At 32.2% G+C, this 23,542-nt stretch overlaps 1 protein-coding gene and 1 long non-coding RNA gene across 3 annotated transcripts in view; one reads left to right on the top strand and one right to left on the bottom strand.

Annotated features, from left to right (window-relative positions):
• The first annotated feature begins 8,201 nt into the window (after positions 1-8,201).
• LOC127845708 (endosome-associated-trafficking regulator 1-like) overlaps positions 8,202-23,542 on the top strand; it is a 32,005-nt gene continuing 16,664 nt past the window's right edge. For both annotated transcript variants that reach the window (XM_052376802.1, XM_052376801.1), the window contains exon 1: positions 8,202-8,422. In XM_052376802.1, coding sequence (XP_052232762.1) covers positions 8,230-8,422 — 193 coding nt within the window. In that variant the 5' untranslated portion in view covers positions 8,202-8,229. The remainder of the gene's footprint in view (positions 8,423-23,542) is intronic.
• On the bottom strand, positions 11,448-13,682 carry LOC127845713 (uncharacterized). Its single transcript, XR_008033331.1, has 3 exons — positions 13,555-13,682; positions 13,220-13,394; positions 11,448-12,829 (listed from the first exon to the last, which is right to left on the bottom strand). It is a non-coding gene; the product is annotated as an uncharacterized LOC127845713 (long non-coding RNA).

Below are 23,542 nucleotides of genomic sequence, written 5' to 3'. Positions count from 1 at the left end.
AAAGTATGTGTCAAGTGACTTTCTTGTAATAGGCATATACTATAATTTTTTTCGTCTAACCATTTGAAGATTTTTATGCGTTTGTCTTTATTGTTTAGCCCTTTTGCATTCAAAGTACATAATTTAATCATTTAAAGAGGTGTATGGAGATGTACATGATAAGTTGTGTGTCCAGTTGGTTTCTATTTTAAGACATAAGATGTGTATACATACAAAGAAAAAGTAGAAAACAAAAATTAGGGATTCAAAAAACAGAAATTTCCATAGAAATGAAGAAGTAAAAAGAAATATCACAATAGTGAGAAGAAAAAACAAAAATGGAGATAAACACATAGCTCCTGCTTTATATATGTTAGAAAATTGTTGGAAAGGTAGTCTTATTTCAGGTAGATACAGAGAGGTGAGTTCGAGTGATGGTAAATAATAAGTGTATATCGTAAATAAAGATATGTGCAATCAAATTTACAAAGAAAAAAAACAAACAACAACAACACAAACAAAAAGCTATACAAAAAGGCAATTAAACACTACTTGCACAGGTATATATGATATGTATATAGTTTACAATAGTTACATGGTTACATTGTTGATTTTTTTTTGTTTTTTTTTTTTGTTCAATGTGGGTATTCTTAAAAAGAGAGTTTGCGTACTTAAAACATTTTTTTTGGATTAGATTCGTCTGCCCATACAAATATGGCAGCTACATTGAATGTATATTTTGTTTTCTTAAGATAACTATAAAACAGTATTTAATATCAGTATAACTGCTCTGTCTTGCTTGCTATTCAAAATATACTATATCATTTAATAAGGTGATGTCCAAAAGCGTTAAAAAGTATTCAACTGCAAATACCGTACATATATAGACACAGAGATATGTAGACATATGTTCATTACAAATGTAGCAGTAGAATTAATTGTATATTTGATGTTCCTAAGATAAGTATATAATAACATTTAATATGAATATAACTGCTCTGTCTTGCTTGCTAGTTAGATATACTTTATAATTTAACTAGGCGATTTTAAAAAGTGTTAAATAGTATAAAGAGGCAAATGCCGTACATGTATAGACATAGGCATAAACGCCAAATTTTACGTGCATTTTGTATGAGCTGCTGTTAGTATGATACAACATATACAGTAATGCTTACACACTTCCTACTTTGCACACGAACAATAGAAATGACATTAATTGCAATAAATAACAATTAAATTCCCATAGCAATCAACCGAATTAAACACTTAAAAATAGTTTACAGAGTTGATCTATCAATTAATTACAATTTTGCTTTTTGTATAATAATTATATAATTATTTTACAATCATATGCATTCTTATTTGTAACTGTCTAACATAGTATGCTTTTATACATTAATAATAATTCATATGTGTTGTAATTTATGTTCATTATTTACGGTATTGTCAACAACAATTTTTTTTTTTTTTTTTTTTTTTTTAGATGGTTTTTGTGCTTTTGTTTTTTGAAGGTTGATAAAACTTGCTTATTTAACACGTAAGGCATATCTAAGTATGTGATTATACAGAGCGATCAATAGCCTTCCAAAAGAAGCCGAATTATATGAATTCGTTTGCAATTATTCAATTTACCAGCAATGTCACTTGATATCAGAGTAAAAAGAGTTTAATCAGTTCATCTTTTCGATTTAATATCACGTGTTAGAGAAAAAACTCTATTATGATAAAAGCAATGTAAATAGAGTGACACATATTTGCTTCCCTTTCATTTTAGATTTAATTATTTATTTGTCCAGTGTGCGTCTTTGCATGTACTGCTAATGTTTTTAACAGTTTAAACACAAGAGTTGTCCTTATATTATATAAGGACTCCTGTCAAGGATAGTGGTAACACATGATTTATTGGATTTATCTCTTACCTTCGAAATCAAAAAGGGCAAGAGATAAATACATGTACATCGTTTTTGAGTATTTGATTGCATTACAAAAATGTAAATACCTATTTATTTACAATACATTTGGTCAAAAATTTTAATACTCTTTAGGTACACCTTGTTTATTATAGTACATATATATAGATAATACATGGTGCATAGATGTAACACAATCAATGGTGTGCTAATTTAAGAATGTTGTCAAACATATGCACCAATATATAACATGCATTTAATTTGCTTGCTTTGCATTGTGTGTCACATGCTTACGTAAATTGTTAATACACTGTATTGTATTGTGCATTTGATTGTCATGGTGTGTCTGAATAGCCACTAATCCCTTGAATAACCACTAATCCTTCGTCTTCATTGCACCTTGATAATGGACAGCAGTTAATGATAGTATACTTCCCAAAGTAGAAACGTTTGTAAATGTTATGTCTATGACCATGGTAGACTAAGCCAATAATTATACTCCTTATAAAGGACCCTGTGGATGCTTCCGTTCCGGTTTTTGTAGAAAAGTTTTCCGCTTCTACTCCATACTGATTCTACAGTGTCTTTTTTCTTCAAGCGGATTGAGTTGAAAACTGTTTGGTTCAACTGTGATAGGTGTTCGCTTGCATAAATTTTAACTTGTTTGAGTTGCTTGCTCATTTTAAGAATTTGTATTTTATTGGATCTAGAAATGAATTTTATAACAGCTGGTCTGCTTTTGCCATTTTCAAATCTTCCAAGCCCATGCCCGTAATCGATTTCAGATTCACCAAGTTCAATTCCAGTGTGCTTTTTGATGGTTTCTACTACTAATTTAATGGTTACGTCTGGTGTTTCTGCTTTATCCCTATCAGGAAGGCCATGAAAAACTACATTGTTAATTCGACTGTGTTGTTCAAGGTCATTGAGATTTTCTTTGTTTGACTCTTTTTCTTTTGTTAATTCCAACAGGATCTGTTTCTTTTCTTCCTTTTCAAAAACAAGTTCTTTCTGGAGATTATCTATATCCTTCTTAAGATTATCATTTTCTGTTTCTTTTTCGAAAAGTTTATGTTCAAGCAGTTCGATTCTGTGAAGAAGGCTATTTTACATTTTTCCTACAATTGTTTCTATCATATTTTCTAGAGAGCTGTCATCTTTTAGCATCACTTTGGACAGCTTGACATTTATTTCTCTCAATTGTTTTGAGATATCAACAATGCTCATGTTTTCTGTATCTTTGGTTCCTTCTGCTTTCTGTTTTTCGTGTTTTGACTTTTTCTTTGCTTGCTTTTTGCTTTCAGCTTTTGATTCGCTTATACTAAGTTCATGTTCGCTAACACTGCTTATGTATTTGCGTTTGGTTTTGTCTTGACTATCACAATCTTGGTTACTATCAGATAGTTCTGACTTTTCTAAGTCAATTTCTCCTGGCTCAATTGACTGAGTTGACTGTGTTGCCATATCTTTTTTGAATAGTATATAAACAATGTTTCAAAATTTTAAACAAGGCTCTGTTTTCTTCATTTATTACAAGTTATTTATGTTCATACCTTGTGTGTCACTATCCAGTATCCATTAAACAATGTCACTCATTTATTATCACCAACTTTCCAACACTAAGATTAATAAATCCTATTGCATTTTTATATTTTCAAGACCAAAGAAAAAAAACCACTTGCTCACACAAGGGAGATAATGTTACGATATTCTTAATGCAGTCATCAAAATCAACAGGAATAGGCAGTCTGTACTTAGGGCCTCTGCGTAGCAAATTTCTAAGGTTTTTATTTTGAATGAAATTAAGGTCCCCAGTAATAACATGTCCAACTGGACCATATATATATATAGAACTAGTACAGTCACATAATGTAGGACAATTTCTTATTACATTTATATCTGTGGAAATAGAATTATAATTAAAAACGATACTTCTTACAGGTTTACTATATTTGTAGCAAATAAGTGGTGATTCAGTATTGCGGAAATAAGGGGGAATCAACCGACGTACATTTTTATCATTGAATATTTTAGGAAGGTCAATTAAATCAAGACCTTTGTTACAAAACTCAATTTTGATACGATTTCTAGTTTTGTTAAGTACATTTTCAATAAAAGGTTTAAGATAGTAGTCAGTGAAAGATTCAATAATACAAGCACATTCATATAGAGGGTCAGATTGAAGTAAAATAAGTTTACATTCCTTATCAATATGTGCCAACGAAGAAACAGAAAGAGAGCAAAGTGCACTTAGTAATTTATGTTTACCCCCATTTTGTAATACTGTGTAGCAATCATTTAAAGAAAGCAGACGTTTAAATTTACGCCTTAAGTTACCATTTTTCCTAATGCCATGTGAACGTGTATTTCTTAGACGTTTACTAAACAGAGAAAATGAATTAATCGATTTATTTTTAGAAAGTGTTCCAACATTTAGAATATTATCATTTAATCCAAGTGGGTAAGCTGATTGCAAACGTTTAATCCATTCAAATTCTGACATGCACCTTGCTTTTAATTGGCACTGACTTGAAGTACTATCATTAAAAATAAGTTGCTCCACAGGTTGAATTGAAATATCTGTTACGCTATGACCTGTTTTATTAAAATGCTGGTAAATGAAGTTATAAAATTTATTGTTATTTTTAATTTTAAAAAAATGTTCCCTAAAACGTGTTTTAAGTGATCTACCCGTTTGCCCAACGTATTGCGCACCACAACAGGGTACATTTCAAGTAATAACATAAACCACATGCATAGAATTTCATGAGACATCGGATTTAATATTAACTGAAAATTTGCGGTTATTAACCGATGAAAGAATAAAAGAGGACATATTTAAAAACTTGCAACATAAACACTTCCTGGAGTTGCACTTATTTATTGTAGGATACCGATTACACGGAGCTAAATTACGCTGCGAACTAGAACCCAGCCGCATTGTACTTCCAATGAAAGATGTACGAAGTAAACTTAATTTGACTGTAGGTTTAGAAAAAAGTAATTGTCTATAATTTAACGGCAAATGAATACTACGTGTAATCGGAATTCTCAATGGTGAGAGAACAACTTTCGGGTTTTTTGTAATCAATCTGTCCATAGGTTATTTATTTGGCGAAACCACCAATCTTATAATCACATTAATACACATTGCCAAGTCAACATACATAAAAGAGTAAGAGGCAGCTTGTCAGATAATGGTCTGTAAAAATTCAGTATAACCTGCAGAACTCTCAATTGATGAACATACACGTTTACTTTATAAGTACAGAGAATGTATAAGAATCTAAGTATAAGAAAGGTCTTAAACAAGGTTTCTTAAAAAATAATAAAAACACAATACCGCCACCAGCCTCTGAAGGCTGAAAATATAACAACATCGAAGATATGTACGGGGATACACGCTACTGCATCCAAGCTACATGTTTAGGTTCACTTTTATTCCAACGAGTTTCTTTTGTTTTCCTCCTTAAAAAAACGATTAAAAATGGTTAAACGGTGTCAATGGGGATTATGTAACTCGGACAATCGATATCCTGAAAGATTAGTTGGTGACATTCAATTTATATCGTTTCCAAAGCCGAAAAGAGATCTTGAGAAGTCTAAGAGATGTATTAATACATGCGGTCGTCACCACGAACAACTGAACGTCAACACTGTCAAAGACAATTATAATATATTTTTATCGGATATACTAGCAGATTTAAATAGTTTATGTTATCGATCTGATTATCACATAATATTTCACTTTTTTTTTAAATAGTTTTATCAGTTACTAGGTCAGAAGCGAGGTTCATCGGCATTACTTAAAGAGAAATAAAACCCATCATGAAGCCTAATTCATGCTGTGTTTTATTACTCTGATAGTAATGCACTTAATTGACATCATACATGTTATTTGAAGGTGACATGTGATATATTATCTTATTAACGGTATCTACACATTTGCACTCATGTGGTGTCACCAATAAACGCTTTTAATCCACACTAGGAGCTCGAATGCCTAGATCTCATTTTTTAAACGAGTTTCGTTTATTTTGTTCGGATTAAAAAACGGAAATGAAATATGGCAAAAACGGTGTAAAAAGGGTTAATGCAACTCTGACATTTGGTATCCACAAAGATAAGTTAGATGAATTAAATTTATACCATTTCCAACGCGGCAATGCGGTCTTGACAAGAGCGAGTGGAAGCTTCAAGAATTACCGAGATCCCCTTTATAGAACATTAATTTATTTCACAAACTTGAAATGTCATATTAGCAATAACTAAGCATTATTAAGTATGTATTATGTCACGTGTGCATGTAAAATAATTGAGAATTTAGGTACCCAATTCGTGTTACTTTACGAAATCCCCGTTAAAATCGCGTTTCTGTGCGTGTCAGAAACAAGTGAAAACCATTTTGTTATTATTTTAATAAAGACGTATCGATAAATGCTATTGTAAAAGAGTTATTATTACTGATATTAGTTAACCAATAAATGCGGTAACTTCGGGGAAGTCGGTACCTGCGCGATCGTCTGATATTGGTAGCCTTATTAATTTGTAATAGCCTGACCGTATTCCATTTCGTACAACACTAATTTTATATCAGACAATGTCCAAACTTACTGTGTTGTTTTTGCGCTTTAAATTATAGTGATTGATAAATGTCCCATAAGCAATGTTTAATATGATTAATATCACTTTTATACGCAATAACATGTGGGATTGAGGTACCCACCCGGCGTCAGAAAGCGCGTAAAACTTCACCGAATTCCCAGTTATAAAGCGCTATTTCGTGTCAAATACACGGGTAGGGGGGAATGTTTCGGTAATAATTTTGTTAATAACACGGGTAAATACCGGTGAAGTGTTAATTTATTGCAAATACCACCATTACACGTAATAACGGGTTCGATTTCGGTAAGCGCGCAAACGTTTGAGAGCGTGTTTGATGTACCGATTTACCCGTTCTAAATAGCTGATGTTCTGTTTAATCCTATATTTTTGCATTTGCAGAATAACTTAATGACATCAACCCCTTTACAAGTGTAATATGGTGTTAAACAAGTCCATAAAATCATCCGGAATATCGCGTAAATCTATATGCAGTCTATAGGCAAAGAAGCCATTTTGGTGTTAGCTTGTCTAGGTTTTCTTCCCGCTGAGCCACGTGATTAAGTGGGCGGAGCGATCACTGATAAGGCGTCATGTCAATTCTCGATTGGTGATTACTTGTATGTTCAAAGCAAGTATCGCCGTATGTTTTTATAAACATTCAATGGAGATTAGTCACCCGTGGTAAAATTGGGGGTCACAATGGGGAAACCAAAGATATCTAAAAATAGGTTCGGTAAAACAATGAAAAGTATCTATAATGTTCACGATTATTTGTCCCTGTTTGAAACAGTAAAATATCAGTTTTATTTCACTGTTATTTCTCTATTAACCATCTGAAAGCATAAAATAAACATATAGAGTCATTAAATATAAACCATTCATGCAGATGTAATTATATATAATGCACTTAAGAAATTTACAGTGATTGAGTTGCTTACTACAATATGAAGGCATTGTCTAGGTCGCTGTGGCGTAGTGGATATGGTTTCCGTTTAGCGATCGGGAGGTCATGGGTTCGATCCCCACCGTGGGAGCGTAAAGACACAAAGTACTGGTTCTAGTCCCAGGAAATGGCCCAAGAGTGTTTCAAATACGCCTTTGGCTTTCGATGCAATCGAGCTAAAATAAATACGATTTAACTAAGTCATTGTCTCGTGTGAAAATCGACTTAGGAAAGAACAAAGTCGACCTCAATTCGATAACCCAACGCAAAAATGTAATCCGTTTACTGTTTTACAGTGGACTAAATAAGTTTAACATGTTTTAAATAGATTAAATTACATTTATAAAACTTGTTTTTTACAAACGACTGTTAATTGTGATAATTTTTACAGTATGAACTTTATGCGCTGATGATCATGAAAGTAGACACATTTCTTATCGTATGTTACAATTACTTTGGAAATTATCGCTTATTATGTACTAACCGCGACGCATAAATCTATAAATAATGTTTCGTGATAAATCAATGAGTGACGTAAATTTGTTCGCTACGCAAGTTGCGAAGCGACACCCATATACAATATAATGAATCTTGAAATATTAATATCTCGGCGCTTTGATTTTTAAGGGAATAGCTAAAAACACAGCTTAATCATCTGTTTAACAATAACATAATAGTAACAAAATATGTTTTATTTTATTCTATACTATTTAAAAAAAAAATTGTTTGATACATAGATATTTTACATTTAAGAACAGTTGGAAAAATAGACTGATCCCGAAACAAGGAAGTATGGCGGAGGGTGGAAAACAATCAGACGACGAAAATCCTTTTTCGTTTAAAAATTTCGTGACAAAGAAAGATACTAAAGATTCCGTCGTAGAATCATCAAGCGCAGATGATGAATTTGATATTTTTGCAATTCCCGATGTAATGCCATCCAAACGGCGTGAACAATCGAAAAAAATAGTTGTTATAGAAGCAGGTAGGATTTTCGGATAAATTCGGATACAAAATAAATATTAATGCCGCTATGTCGCATTTGGGAAGACAATTATGAATAAGGCCCAATCAAATCGGGTTTATTGTCCCCTACCGGTGAAACCGGAGGGGACTTGTGGTTTGCACTCCGTCTGTCAGTCTGTCTGTCAGTCAGTCGGTCACACTTTTCTGGATCCTGCGATAACTTTAAAAGTTCTTAATATTTTTTCATAAAACTTGAAACATGGATAGATGACAATATGGAGATTTTGCACGTCATTTCATTGTGTGCCTACGTCAAAAATTCTGGTTGCTATGGCAACAAACAAAAAAAAATTACTGACAATGGTGGAGTTTCACCTCAGGGTTCGCCAAAACTTGAAAAATCTGTCAGTCATTCGGACTGACAGACTTGAAATTTTTGTCAGTCCAAATCAGTTTCTGTCAGTCCCACTGTCCGACTAAACTGTAACAGCAAAACAGAACAAAAGAAAGTACCTTTTTGATGTTTATTGGTTTTGATCACATTAAAAATACAATAAAAACATGTCCAAAGTCGATATAGTTAAACAATTATTATATTAATAATAAACCACATATAAACCAAAGGTATTCTTTTTAGACTTCTTTTTCTCAAACTGTTTTTTAGCCTGCACAGCTCTACAAATCCGTGTTTTTGAAAAGTATATAGGGTGACATCCAATCAAGTTTGACTTAATTGCACACACCCATTCACACTACTTTGGATGACTTCAATTTCTGTTTATTAGCCGATTTCACAAGTTCTATAACAACACCTATTGTTAAAATATTTTCTCTTAGCTGAGCTAGGTGGTTGATTTCCAGGTTCAATTAAATGAATGTCTTTCACACCTATTTATTGATAGAAAGGCCCATGATAATTACCACCGTCCATTCTTGTTGTCTGAAATAACACAAAACATATTGCAACAAACGATCAACAACAAATCAAAACATAAATATCCCTATGTCCGAATTTTAAAATATCCGAAATATAGTACATCGGGTGAAAAATCTAATTTTGATTTCAGAAATTGTTGGTGTGTAAATTAAAATATATCCTTCCCAGAACAATATAATCATGAAACTATTTAACAGAAATGCTCACAAATGCCTGTTGAAACAAGTTTTCATGCGGTGTTTGTTGTGGAGAAATTAAATGGAACAAATAAAATGGCGGACGCACTCGGTTGCTTTTTTTAACAAAGACCGTTGATTTTGAACTCGCATGTGATAGTCAATTTTAATCCAACTTTAAACATCAAAACTTCAAAATGAAGGTAAGAAAAAAATGATTTTGACAAAAGTTGAATAAAAAGCATTTACCTTCTATTAATCCAATAGCATATTATACACTTTGAGTAATCTTTTTGAAACCATTTTTCATCCGATTGTGTCGGTCAGTCGGACCGATTATCTTAAATCACTTGTCAGTCCGTAGAAAAATTTGCCGGTCAGGACCGGCGGACCGACGGTTTTGGCGAACCCTGTTTCACCGGTAGGGGACCATATTGCTTGGCAATCTCTTGTTAATAATTATTTTTATTAATCGATGCAGTATCTAAATCCGCCTCATTTAGAATGTATTTTAACTGGCAATATGGAGACTATGCACGTCATTTCATTGTGTGCCTACGTCAAAAATTCTGGTTGCAATGGCAACAAATAAACAAAATAAAAATTACTGACAATGGTGGAGTTTCACCGGTAGGCGACCATATTGCTTGGCAATCTCTTGTTAATAATTATTTGTATTCATCGATGCAGTATCTAAATCCGCCTCATTTAGAATGTTTTTTAACTATATGCTATAGTCTGGTTGAGTCATGGGTAATTTTCATAAAAGTTGTTACATCACAAATATTTTATAAATATATGACCATGAATCATTATGAAAATAATAATTAACCTTTCTTCTTTAAGATTTGTTTCTTTTTTCCAAATGTTTATCGTCTTTTATCATCAAAATAATCGACTGTGTTGATAGTGTCAAACTACCTTCATGAAAATAAGCTTCCGGTTAATTCGTGGGTTCTGACTGGCTGCCAGAATTTCAAGATTTGCATACTATAAATAGCCTTTAAACTGACCTTGCAGGACAGGTTAATTTCTTGTGAAAAAATGTCAACAGATGATGTAGCATGGTAAATACTTCTAAATAAACGATTTTGTGTTACTTTGAAACACTATACGAACAATACATAAATGAGGAAATATTTCATACTGACCTATCAAGTTATGATGAATTACACTATTTACTTGTTTTTGACGCATTTTTGATCGGAAAAAATGGTGACCGTGTCAAAACATTTTTCCGTAACGAACTGAATCATGTGCGAACATTCTATCGTGAGATTTCAGGCGATTTCTATACCCACGAATCAAACAGAACCCACAACTCAACCAGTAACAACCATACAGTCAAGTTACCATTACCAGATCATTACCCATTGCTGATCTTTTTGATGTTTAAAGGGACTGTCAACCACGAATGACTAAAAAAGAAAAGTTCTAAAATACCGTATTTTTTACAATTGTTAGTTTATATTGATTAAAATATCACGTCTAGTGTATTACAGTACTTGAAAAAAGTTTATATCTTCAGTATATTCGGTAATAAAATTTCCCGATGTAAAATCGAAAGTACATCGCGAAAATAGGTGACATAACGATATACACACTTTAAATAACGCAAGTAGATTGATCAATTTATATATAAAATATATTATACAATTCACTACATTTGCACAAATTGCATTCCTGAGTTTACCACGTGACGATGATGATCAATCTACTGGTGTTATTGATAGTGAACTGGTAGTTACCTGGTAGACATACCCAGTAAAATTTATTAACAAATATACTGAAAATATGAAAACATAATAATTTTTTTTCAAGTAATGTAATATACCAGTCGTGATATTTTAATCAATATAAAGTAATAAATGTAAAGTAATACGGTATTTAACAACTTTTCTTTTCTTTGTCATCGTGGTTGACAGTCCCTTTACCCTTGTCAAAAAAGTGGGCAAAACCCGGTTTTAATCCGTGTTAAAACCGTGTTAAACCCTGCGGTATTGGCACCGGGTTAAAGCGTGTCTTTTAAACACACTTTTTGCTTACCGACTTGGTTTTTTGTAGGTAAAACCTGGATTTCACTCACATAAACCAACACGCTTATACCTTCTTATACCAACTTAAACCAACTAAAACTAACTTAAACCCACTTAAGTGGGTTAAAAGTGAGTGTGTTTTCCTTCTCTATGTTGGCTTTTAAACCCGCTTCTACACATCAAGTCGGTTTTTCCTGTTCTTAAGCGAGTTAAAAGTGGGGTTTTGTTTGAGTGTTAAGTGAGCTAAATGTGTGCTTAACTCAGATTAAACGCAGTTAAAACACGCTTTAAAACCGAGTTTTACCAACTTAAGTTGGTTATAAGTTAGTGTGCTCTCCTTCTTTATGTTGGCTTTTACACCCGCTTCTACACATCAAGTTGGTTTTTCCTGTTCTTAAGCGAGTTAAAAGTGGGTTTTTATTTGAGCATTAAGTGAGCTAAATGTGTGCTTTTCACAGATTAAACGCAGTTAAAACTAGCTTTAAAACCTGTTAAATGCTCAGTAAAAACCCACTTTTCACCCACTTGAAAACTGAAAAACTTTTTTATGATAAGAACAAAAATATCATAAATTAAATTCTAATTACTTTTTTTTAAACGATAAAACATAAAACTTTACATATATATCCATATACACAGCATGATAAAACTATTTTGACAGACATGGCATTGTTATAATAAAATATAATAGTGTTATAACATAACATTGAACACAAAGAAAGAACTGAAAAAAGTAAGATTGTATGGAATAAATACAAACAAGAGATGTGGATGTGTTCGTCAGAAACACAATGCCCCCTACTGCACCGCTTTGAAATAAAATTTCTATTTATCATTTGGCAGGTATAGAAATTATCTCTCTTTGCTTATTTCTTCCATTGGATTTTGACCTCTGACCTTGAAGGATGACCTTGACCTTGCACCACTCAAAATGTGCAGCTCAATGAGATACACATGCATGCTAAATATCAAGTTGCTTTCTTCAATATTGCAAAAGTTATGACCAATGCTAAAGTTTTCGGACGGATAGACAGACAGACGGACAGTTCAACTGCTATATGAGATCCTACCGGGAGCATGAAAATAAGTTAATGTTGTTGAAACAGGTGCAAATCTATATAACAAAGTGAAAACAATGGTTAAATAATCATTTTAACAGCACATTTTATTTACAAAGACTTCAGTCTACTTGTGCATCAGCCGCAGATGCCTTAAACAACCTCTCATCTTTTCTTCAACATCAACCGAAGGCTTGTCAAAGGTTTTGGCTATGACATCTGAAAAAATATGATAGACTATTCATTTTAAAAACATGCAAAAAAACAACAAAATCTGTTCTTAAATAGAAAATACTCTAGCCAGAAAAAGAGGTTAAATATTTGCATATTAAGGAAGTCAACACAAATGAGTTTATTACTGATTGTCCTGGAGACAGTGACTAGAGACACAGACAAAGTTTTTCAATCCCTTACTTCATGAATAAAAAAAAACAACTATTGTTAACTGTCACTTAGATTATAAAAACTCCCCCTTTTCACAAATGATGTAATAAAATGATATTTATGCGACTGTAAACAGTAAGTGATCTGAAAAATATTTGTAGAATGTGTATTGAATTTCTATATGGATAATTGGTACTTCAAATTTTTATGATGAAGAAAAAGTACCAATGATTGCATTTCTCTCAGCAGCGGGGAGGCTTGGTCTTGGTGACCCCTTTGTAGTTGTTGCTCCCTTCATGGAGCAAGTCACAAGCTGGTGGAAAGTGAATAGTCGGCACATGGCCTGTGCGATGGCCATCACCTCCCTGGTTTCATGCTGGATTTCAGCTTAAATGATACTCTGGAACCAAAAAAAGAAAAGGAGTTTTGACAAAATATTTACAATTGGTAATTTTCCAAAGCTTGTAATTTACTTTCATCACATTTCAAACTCTAAAAATCTTTGTCACATTGGTCAGAATTGTGACGCTTTTAAAATGCAATAACCTGTATAGTTTTACCTCTCAACAAATCCAGCTTTCTTGTTCAACGACAGGGCGAGGTTTGCCCACTTCAGTTCCCCTCAAGTTGGCCAGCTCGTGCAGGGTAAAAGCCTGGTGTAAAAGTCCATACATCAGGTAGTATGATTACGGGAGCTAGTCAACTCGTACCTTAGTCAACTCGTACCTTCGGTCAACTCGTACCCGATTTGGTCAACTCGTACCCGATTTTTGGTCAACTCGTACCCCCACTAGTCAACTCGTACCCGAATTGGTCAACACGTACCCTCCTAAAAATTATTTATATATATCAAAGACGTGAAATATGTTTTTGATATGAATATAGATAAAGGTTATAAAAAAAATGTTTTTTTTTTTCAAAAGTAGAGTAGTAGACAAGTTCATTATTTTTCACACGTGTATAAATATAAAGGACGTGTTTGTCGGCGTTTTGTTTGATAAAATGTTGACTTATAACACCTTTATGACAACAGGACCGTCGGCGATTTGTTAAACAATTTGTCGTGCATCTAAAATGACACGCGCGGTAGTTGTCGGCATTTTTTTTTTATAAAATGTTTGATTGTAAACACTGCATGATGACTTAACCAATTAAAGGTATGATCCACTTTGAAGTTAAAGGATATAATAAACTATTTGGAACTGGTGAGTATGTTAAGTCTAAATTATAATGTACACAATATAAAGTGCATCATTTATTATTTTATATATAAGCTGTATATATTAAATTTATAAATTATTTGTACATTCATATGTGTATTATAATCATTAAGATTATGAGATTTTGAGTGTAACTTCTTGCGTTGTGTATGGTTCTTTCATTCAGCAATATATAACCACCGTCTGTCGGATTATCTAATTTATTGTAATCTTGTCGATCCCTGCATAGGCAAATAAATTTAAAATTCATATAAACATCATTAAATCTTAATAAAAACATCATCAATATTCAATTTACTAAACTGATCAACTTCCAATAATTCTCGCGTGTATTGCGCTGTGTGAAGTAGCAACTGGCCTTTATTGATCAATGTCGATTAATTAAGAGATTAAAGAGATAACGGTCTGTGTTAATTGATTGATTGAGTGTCGTATTAACCTAATATAGTTAACATTGAGAACAATTACTAAATCATATAGAAATTAGTTATGTAGAATATGATTATTAAGTTGAAACTATTATCCTAAAGAGTATACTAAATATTGATGCATGCATAAATCATCTTTATAAAACAGAACTGTTATTATTAATTTTTTTAGAAATTATCTTTAATATGATTTTTAATGTGATTATTAGCGTATGATTAAGTAAATAAACATAAATTATGTAAATAAAACAGAGCAGTATATTTTAAATTTTGTAGAAATTGGCCTCAAAGAAAATGTTCAATTATAATAAAAACATTAAGGTATAAGATTATTATTATTTAATTATATAAATATTAAAATGGTAAGCAGCGCAACTTAAAGGCCAATTTTGTAAATTATGTGAACGGTCTCCAAATGGAGAGATAAAACGTCAATTTATATTAAAACTTGTATAAGCAAACCAAAAATGACCGATATATACGATAAATTACGTCTTCGGTGATAGGTTTCTCTTCCGCAATTGACAAAGTAACACGACTAAATGTACGTAAGAGTAAGAGTATCTTTGCTTGATGTATTAATTCAATACATTATTTAATTAGAATTTCATACGGATGGATTTGAACGGATTTTGTAATATATTGTTGATTAACTTTTGGACTTGGATGTATTGGACTTTGAAACATTATGTAAAGAACTGAATAAAGAACACAGAACTATCAATAGAGTTATCTGTATACGAGTTATAACGCAACAATTGTATAAATCGTCCGCATATTCCTTCTTTGTATTTCTGTCCGCAAATCCATATAGATTTTTTTGGCGGCCGATTGCAGTATTCTGCGCTCAGCCGCCATTGGTGTGTTGTACTATGTACACTAATACCAAGATTAGCAGAAAGCAGGCCCCATATGTATATATAATGAGAACTGATGTATTTATGGAACGTGAATTATATATAACTAATTTACGTTTTTAGCCGGATTTTTTTCGAAAAAATCTCGGCTTATAGATTGATGTTGTCGGGCGGGCGGGCGGGCGGGCGGCGTGCTCGAAAATGTTAAAGTTCTTATTTCATGGTATAACTTTGGTATGCTTGGACCTAGAGTCTTCAAACTTGACATGAAGGTTTGCCAGGATTAACAGATGACCACTGGTCATTTCAAGGTCATTCATTTGAAGGTCAAGGTCACTGTGACCTTCAATATAAAAAATGTTAAAGTTGTTATAACTTTGGTATGCTTGGACATAGAGTCTTGAAACTTGACATGAAGGTTGGCCATAACTAGTTAGTAACCACTTGTCATTTCAAGGTCATTCATTTGAAGGTCAAGGTCACTGTGACCTTGAATGTAAAAATGTTAAAGTTCTTATTTCATGGTATAACTTTGGTATGCTTGGACCTAGAGTCTTCAAACTTGACATGAAGGTTGGCCAGGATTAACAGATGACCACTGGTCATTTCAAGGTCATTCATTTGAAGGTGAAGGTCACTGTGACCTTCAATATAAAAATGTTAAAGTTGTTATAACTTTGGTATGCTTGGACCTAGAGTCTTGAAACTTGACATGAAGGTTGGCCAGAACTAGTAAGTAACCACTGGACATTTCAAGGTCATTCATTTGAAGGTCAAGGTCACTGTGACCTTGAATGTAAAAATGTTAAAGTTGTTATAACTTTGGTATGCTTGGACCTAGAGTCTTGAAACTTGACATGAAGGTTGGCCAGAACTAGTAAGTAACCACTGGACATTTCAAGGTCATTCATTTGAAGGTCAAGGTCACTGTGACCTTGAATGTAAAAATGTTAAAGTTCTTATTTCATGTTATAACTTTGGTATGCTTGTACCTAGAGTCTTCAAACTTGAAATAAAGATTGGCCAGTACTAGAAGATGACTACTGGTCATTTCAATGTCATTCATTTGAAGGTCAAGGTCACTGTGACCTTAAATGTTAAAATGTTAAAATTGTTATAACTTTGGTATGCTTGGACATAGAGTCTTCAAACTTGACATGAAGGTTTGCAAGCACACTTAGATGACCACTGGTCATTTCAAGGTCATTCATTCTAAGGTCAAGGTCACTGGAGTGATCATAAGGCTGTCTGGATTTCTGTGTAGGTATGTGAAAGCAAAACAATAAATAGTATTATTTCATCTAAGTTTATTTTCTTACATTTGATAATGAAATTGATGGAAACTTCAAACAATATGTTACTAATTTGCTAATAAAAAAATTGAGATCAAACTTTCCTAATTGTCAATTCAAGTTCATATTTGTGACCTTAAATGTTATTGTTGTTCATGTATATGCATGCATTCAAAACATAACACAAGGTTTGCTCATGCGTTGAAAAGTACTTACATTTCATTTTGACCTTTGAACAATATTTCAGTAATTTAAGTATTGCATTGACAAAAACACGAAAGGTACTTTCCTGTCATTTAAATCAAAAATCCGGCTTCAATGCGGTCATCTCCGACCGCGGAACTCTTGTTAAATAACTAATTCAATATTGCTTACAGTTAACTTAAAAAAATAAAATGGCATTGTCATAATAGAATTTGGCATTAATCTTATTTTTGCCACAATACAAAAAAAAATGAAACAAAGAAATTTGTATCAGAACGATTTGTATACTTTTTAGGTGTCACACTTGCTCAGTACAACATAATTATTTGGTCAACTCGTACCTGCAATAAACATAAAAAACATCAAATGCACTGATGTATTTATGGAACGTGAATTATATATAACTAATTTACGTTTTAAAATAACTAATTCAATATTGCTTACAGTTAATTTAAAAAAAATAAAATGGCATTGTCATAATAGAATTTGGCATTAATCTTATTTTTGCCACAATACAAAAAAAATGAAACAAAGAAATTTGTATCAGAACAATTTGTATACTTTTTAGTTGTCACACTTGCTCAGTACAACAGAATTATTTGGTCAACTCGTACCTGCAATAAACATAAAAAACATCAAATGCATGCAAACACCCATCGCAATTTGTTTCCATAAAGAACAAATATTAAAAAGGTACGAGTTGACCAATCTGAAAAAATGACTAAAGTACGAGTTGACCAAATCGGGTACGAGTTGACTAGGGTACGAGTTGACTTAGGTACGAGTTGACTGGAAACCATGATTACCCCTTTTGCTCTTGGGGCAAGAGTTTAACCTTCAAAATTAAAATATGAGGGAAAGAAATATGTTCAGTAGTAACCAGAAATATCTATAAATAACAATAAAGATGACAATAATCATAAAACACAACCACAATAATTCACTGTACCCAACATTTACACTTTGTCATGTGTATGTTCATCTATTTTTGCTTCAAATTGTGTTGTTTTTCCTTTAAGTTGCAATACATTAACTTATCAATTTACATTTCCCAGTGACAATACATAAATATAATAATGATCATAATTAATTCAGTAAACTAAATAAAAAAAGGATGAAGAAATGACAATACAAACCTGTTAAAACTGTTCTTCAGTATTCCAAAAAAAAACAGTTGAACTTCTTTTCCAACAAACTTATTGTTGATTTCCAAATTGTAGTAAAATACACATTGTTTTCATCACACAATACTTCATGCTGACAGTATTTCAATACATTTTACAGAACAATTATAAGTCTTAATGTTAATTTAATTTAGCTCAATTCAATTGCTGAAACCAGCTTGTTTTTCAAAAGTTGTTGTTTTCAAATAATTTCCTGTGCAAAAAATTGAACCAATCAAAAGTCTTATACCTCATTCCAGTAGTGCGTTCAGTTACAGCGAACGTTCGCCAATGATCGTTCGTTACCGATTCGGTCTAATTGAACGATAAGTTCGGCGCGAACTTTTCAAGATGGCGGCTCCCAGAAAATTGATTGCGATTTTGAAGGCGGAAATCGCTAATAACACAGGAAGTACTTAACTAACAGATATTTCAAAAATAATAAAACCTATAATAATTTGATTATAATTATAAGTGGTGCGGATGCGATAGTGTTATTTTTCATTAGCGACCGAAAGTTAGTGTAAGAGGTGCATTGAATCAGTTATAAAACAAAGCCCTAAAATAGCGCCATACATTACAATATTCAAATGTAGTTGTTATTTTCTTTTACATTAAATGAATTTTCGTTTTGTTTATATTTAATGAAAATATTAATAAATTTTAGCGTTCAAATGGAAAAAAACACTTGCATATTTTGCGAATTTAACTGTCTTTAAATGCACATGTATAGTGAAAACTCTTTTGTAGTGATTATGAGCGATACAAATCTGGCATTTTATTATACCGTAAATCTATACATTTATTTTACCCAAGTATTTTATATCCATATTATGATCAAACGCGATTTGCTTGTTTTCACGATGATGTTTCGAACACTGCAAAAACGCACGATCTTTACATCGGAGTTTACATTTGCAGGTACCAGTTAAATACGATAATTGTGTAGCAGTAAATTTCTACAATATTTTAAATGTATTGTCATTATAAAACACTTAAGTGTTATGTTTAAACTGGCTAATATATATACTGAATAGATCCTGTTAATCCATTTCGGAAAAATGTACGCCTATTTTTTAAATATGTTCAAGTGTTTTATTCAGCAACTGTTAAGTTTTTATGGCTTAATATGCCAAGAGATGAAACGGAGGTATCATAAATTGTGTTTAATGACCAGACACATGTGGTTAGTGACCCCATACTGAGTCATACAAATATAGGTCCCTGGGTTTATGACACCCTGTTTTCTTAATAATTGTCTGGACAGTATCCGATCATATCGAGATAATCGGTTTGTGATGAACAAAGGGGCAATTAAACAATGGGTGGTTAAAAATGCTGAAATAAGGAGTGTCAAAATTGGTGGGAACAATTAAATAAAAACAGTTACATGTATCAAGAGGATTTAGTTAATCTGTAACAAGGTAAGTTTTTACGGACATATTGGTTCAAATAGTTCCTTTATGTTGATTACATAAAATCAATCAATTTGTTGTTTGTTTTCGTCCTTATTTGTGTTTATTCATTGGATTCTATTTAATCTGAAAGAATTTCAATTTCTGAGTATTATGTTGTTCTTAAAAAGGGTCGCGAATATGATTGAAATCTTATCACGATGCGGATCATCAAACGCAAACAATAGCAGAATGGCCGCAGTGTTGACGGCCAAAATTTGAGGATGCTTAAATGTGACGTCATTATCGGAATCCCCAAAACCTCCTATACACTTTGTTTATTGTTCAATTCATTTTATGTACTACAAATTAGGAAAAAATATCGAAGTTACACTGAACAAATACAACATATTTATTTGTCCGCCATCTTGGTTTCGCTAGCGTACTACCTCCCGAGAGGGTTCGCTTCGGTTCGCGAACGTTCGCGGCGAACCGAGCGTTCAATAGCGAACGTTCGCGACCGTTCGCGAACTATAGCGAACGTTCGCTGTAACTGAACGCACTACAGCCTTATGTCTGGGCAAACCCTATCAGTAGCCTTATCTGTCCCTGATAATCAGTACCCTGTTTAGCTCTGAATGCCTGACAGATTGTTATCTGTTTATTGTTAGTGGTGTGAAAAGGGGTGTTTTTAGGTATTGTCTTGTTATTTTGTTGACTGTTTATGTAACACAGGTCATGTTTGGCATCTTATTATTTTATTGCAAATTAAGAAAATGGATATAATGGTATCATATGAAAATATCAAAATCTTGCATAACTTATGTACACAAATTAATAGATTATTTCCAAAATAATGTTTCCAATACCATAATTATTTAAATATGCAGATTTAACAAGTAAATACTGTTTTAAACAAATATAAACAATCATATAAGATTGTTTTAAAATTAAAAAAAAATAAAAATTTTAAGACATAAAACAATCATAAGATATTGTTTATAATAAAAACAAATATAAAGAAAAAAATCAAAGCGAAACACAAACTCTTTCATTTTCAGGTATAAAACTAAGTTTTATCATTTTTATAGTTTTTGGCAGTGATACTTGTTGTCCATCTGTGAACCTGTGATGTTCTGAAAGAGCCATTTTCAACCAATATTCACTAAAAAATTATGGGGAGCACACACATTTACAATAGGGACAATGGCAAACAAGCTGTAAAAAAGCCCCTTTACAATTGACTTGTATTATATAATGGCTATAAACATGAAACAAAGACCTATTTGAAGAATTCTTGTTTTATTGATGAGTATTATTTATAAACAAAAGACCAACTTATTGAAAAGTGTGTTTAAGTGAGTCTTTTAGCCTGGTTTCAGCTCTCAAATTATTTACAAAAAGACCAATTTAAACTCGCTTAAACCCACTTCTGTTTAAAAAGGATCAACTTCTGTTGTAAAAGACTCGCTTATAAAACAAAAAGACACACTTAAACACACATAAACCAACTCATAAATAAAAAGGCTCACTTTTGACACAAAAAAACTGACTCCTTACAGAAAAAAACTCGCTTAAACACACATCTTCTTAAAATAACCAACTTTAAACTCAGTTAAGCACAGTTTAGCGCACATAAAACTCGCTTTTAATAGCAAAAACCAACTTCCGCTGAGAAAAACTCAGAAAAAACACAGTTTTATGTTGGTTTAAGTGTGTTTTGGTATGAAAGTGGGTTATTTTTTGACAAGGGTAAGATTGCATATCGCGATAAATAGTTGACATTTTTAGATGATATTTTGCACACAGCATCTTCAAGGCCTGTTCTTTAAAACGCATTGATTGAGTTGTAATCGGAGCTACTCTTTGTCAAACATTTTGGTATGTTTTGCTGACATGTATATACGACTTTGTTGACTTCCGTCTCGTTTCCAAATCGAGGTTGAACATTTTTTGCGGCCACATGCTATAACTCTGTTGGAAAGTAAGAAATTTACGCATTTATTTAAAGGCCATTTAGTAGTCTTTCTGCCTGCAAAAGTCCATTTCAGTTTTGATTTGTGTTTTTTTAAGAATTTGCAACACCTTAAATGAAATGAAGAATTAGGGCAATAACGGATCAAGCGTGATAATATGCGTATTGATAATATATTATATTAAAATATATGCAAATCTTGTTGATTCCTACAATAAATCATCTCAATCTTAATGTTTTATTTATGTTCCATGTTCAATATCGATGATTAGATATGATTCAAACAATTTACATGGTTTATAAGATGTCCATATCTTGTTGATCTTTTTAGGATTTTCAACAGATAATTCACACAAGAACACCATGCGTGCCTTAAAGTTTGGATACAAGATTACATATAGAAAACAATTAATTACAAAAAATGAAAATAATTTTTAACTGGCAATGTAACTTGGTCATTGTAAACAAAACATTTCATGTTTCGACAGTTCAAATAGCGTGTTAGATGCCTCCCTGAGTGGTTTCAGTCACATGATCCGTTATGGCTACAACTGATCCATTAATGCATGAATTCTGCGGCGAAAAAAAGGTATCACAAATATATTTTGCTTGCGTTTAAAATAAGACTATGTGCTGAATCAGTAAGCAAAGGTAATATTTAATCAAACTGGTGTAAAAGAAGTCTCAGAACATTTATTGCTTTTCACCAGAACAACTTAATTACGCTACTGATCCGGTAATGGTAACTTGACTGTATTCTAAAAGTAGAGAACTAAGTGGCACAAAAATTCACATATATAAAGTTGTGTTTTTTTGTGCATTTAATGGGATATTTTGAGAATATTTCAGCTTTTGGTTTTAACCTAAGGCCTTAATTGTGTAAGAAATGATATTTGGGGATGTCTTGTTCTGACAAACCCATAGAAAAGATCGCAAATAATGGTTTTGCTATCCTTCTGCCATTTTGATCTTACAAAATGTATACCCCTATGTCAAGCATGATTCAGCATTTTATCCCAGCCAATATTGTTCATTTAGTCTATAAACAACTCTTCTTTTTACGCACTTTTTAGCTGGACTATTATAATGAAATAAATATATCCTATTCACCCCGGCGTGAGTGTTAGTGTTAGCGGTGGAATGTTAAAGTTTGCGTACCACCTCAAATATTTTCTTGGTCCCTTGACATATTGCTTTCATATTTTGCATTCTTCTTTACCAACATGGCCCCAATCTATAAAAAAAGAGCAGACAACTGTATCAAGTATTTTGTAAGAATTATTCCGGGTATTCCCTTTTTATACTTGGAAAATTGAAAATTTATTTAAGTTTTGTGTTTAGGTCCACTTTATTCCTGAAGTATCAAAGCAATTGCTTTCATACTCGCAACACTTACTAACTTTTATAAGGGGACTGTGCAGGCAAAGTTATGTAACTCTGACTGGCATTTTGACAGAATTATGGCCCATTTTATACTTAGATAATTGAACATTGAGCAATGTAGTTCTATTGTTAAATATTCAATGACATGAAGTTGTATACTATAATATACAATGGAATGAAGTTCTATAATATGCTTTTCAAAATGACATGTAGTTCTATACTATAATGTACAATGAAATGTAGTTCTATACTTTGCTATACAATGACATGTTGTTCTATGCTCTAATGTACAATGAAATGTAGTTCTATACTATGCTATACAATGACATGTAGTTCTATACTATAATGTACAATGAAATGAAGTTCTATACTATGCTATACAATGACATTTAGTTCTATACTTTAATGTACATTGAAATGTAGTTCTATAATATGCTTTACAATACAGTTCTATACTATAATACACTGTGGCATTCAGTTCTATACTATAATTAATATACAGTGACATTTAGTTCTATACTACAAATGTATAATATAAAATCACATGTAGTTCTATACTATAATATACATTATAATGTATTGTTCTAAACTATGTTATACAATCTTATGTAGTTGTATACTATAATATACAA

The sequence above is a fragment of the Dreissena polymorpha genome, chromosome 9 (genome assembly GCF_020536995.1).
Source record: "Dreissena polymorpha isolate Duluth1 chromosome 9, UMN_Dpol_1.0, whole genome shotgun sequence".
Classification (NCBI taxonomy): Eukaryota; Metazoa; Mollusca; class Bivalvia; order Myida; family Dreissenidae; genus Dreissena; species Dreissena polymorpha.
Note: the sequence above shows the minus strand (reverse complement) of the source record. Positions and strands in the feature narration are given on the sequence as shown.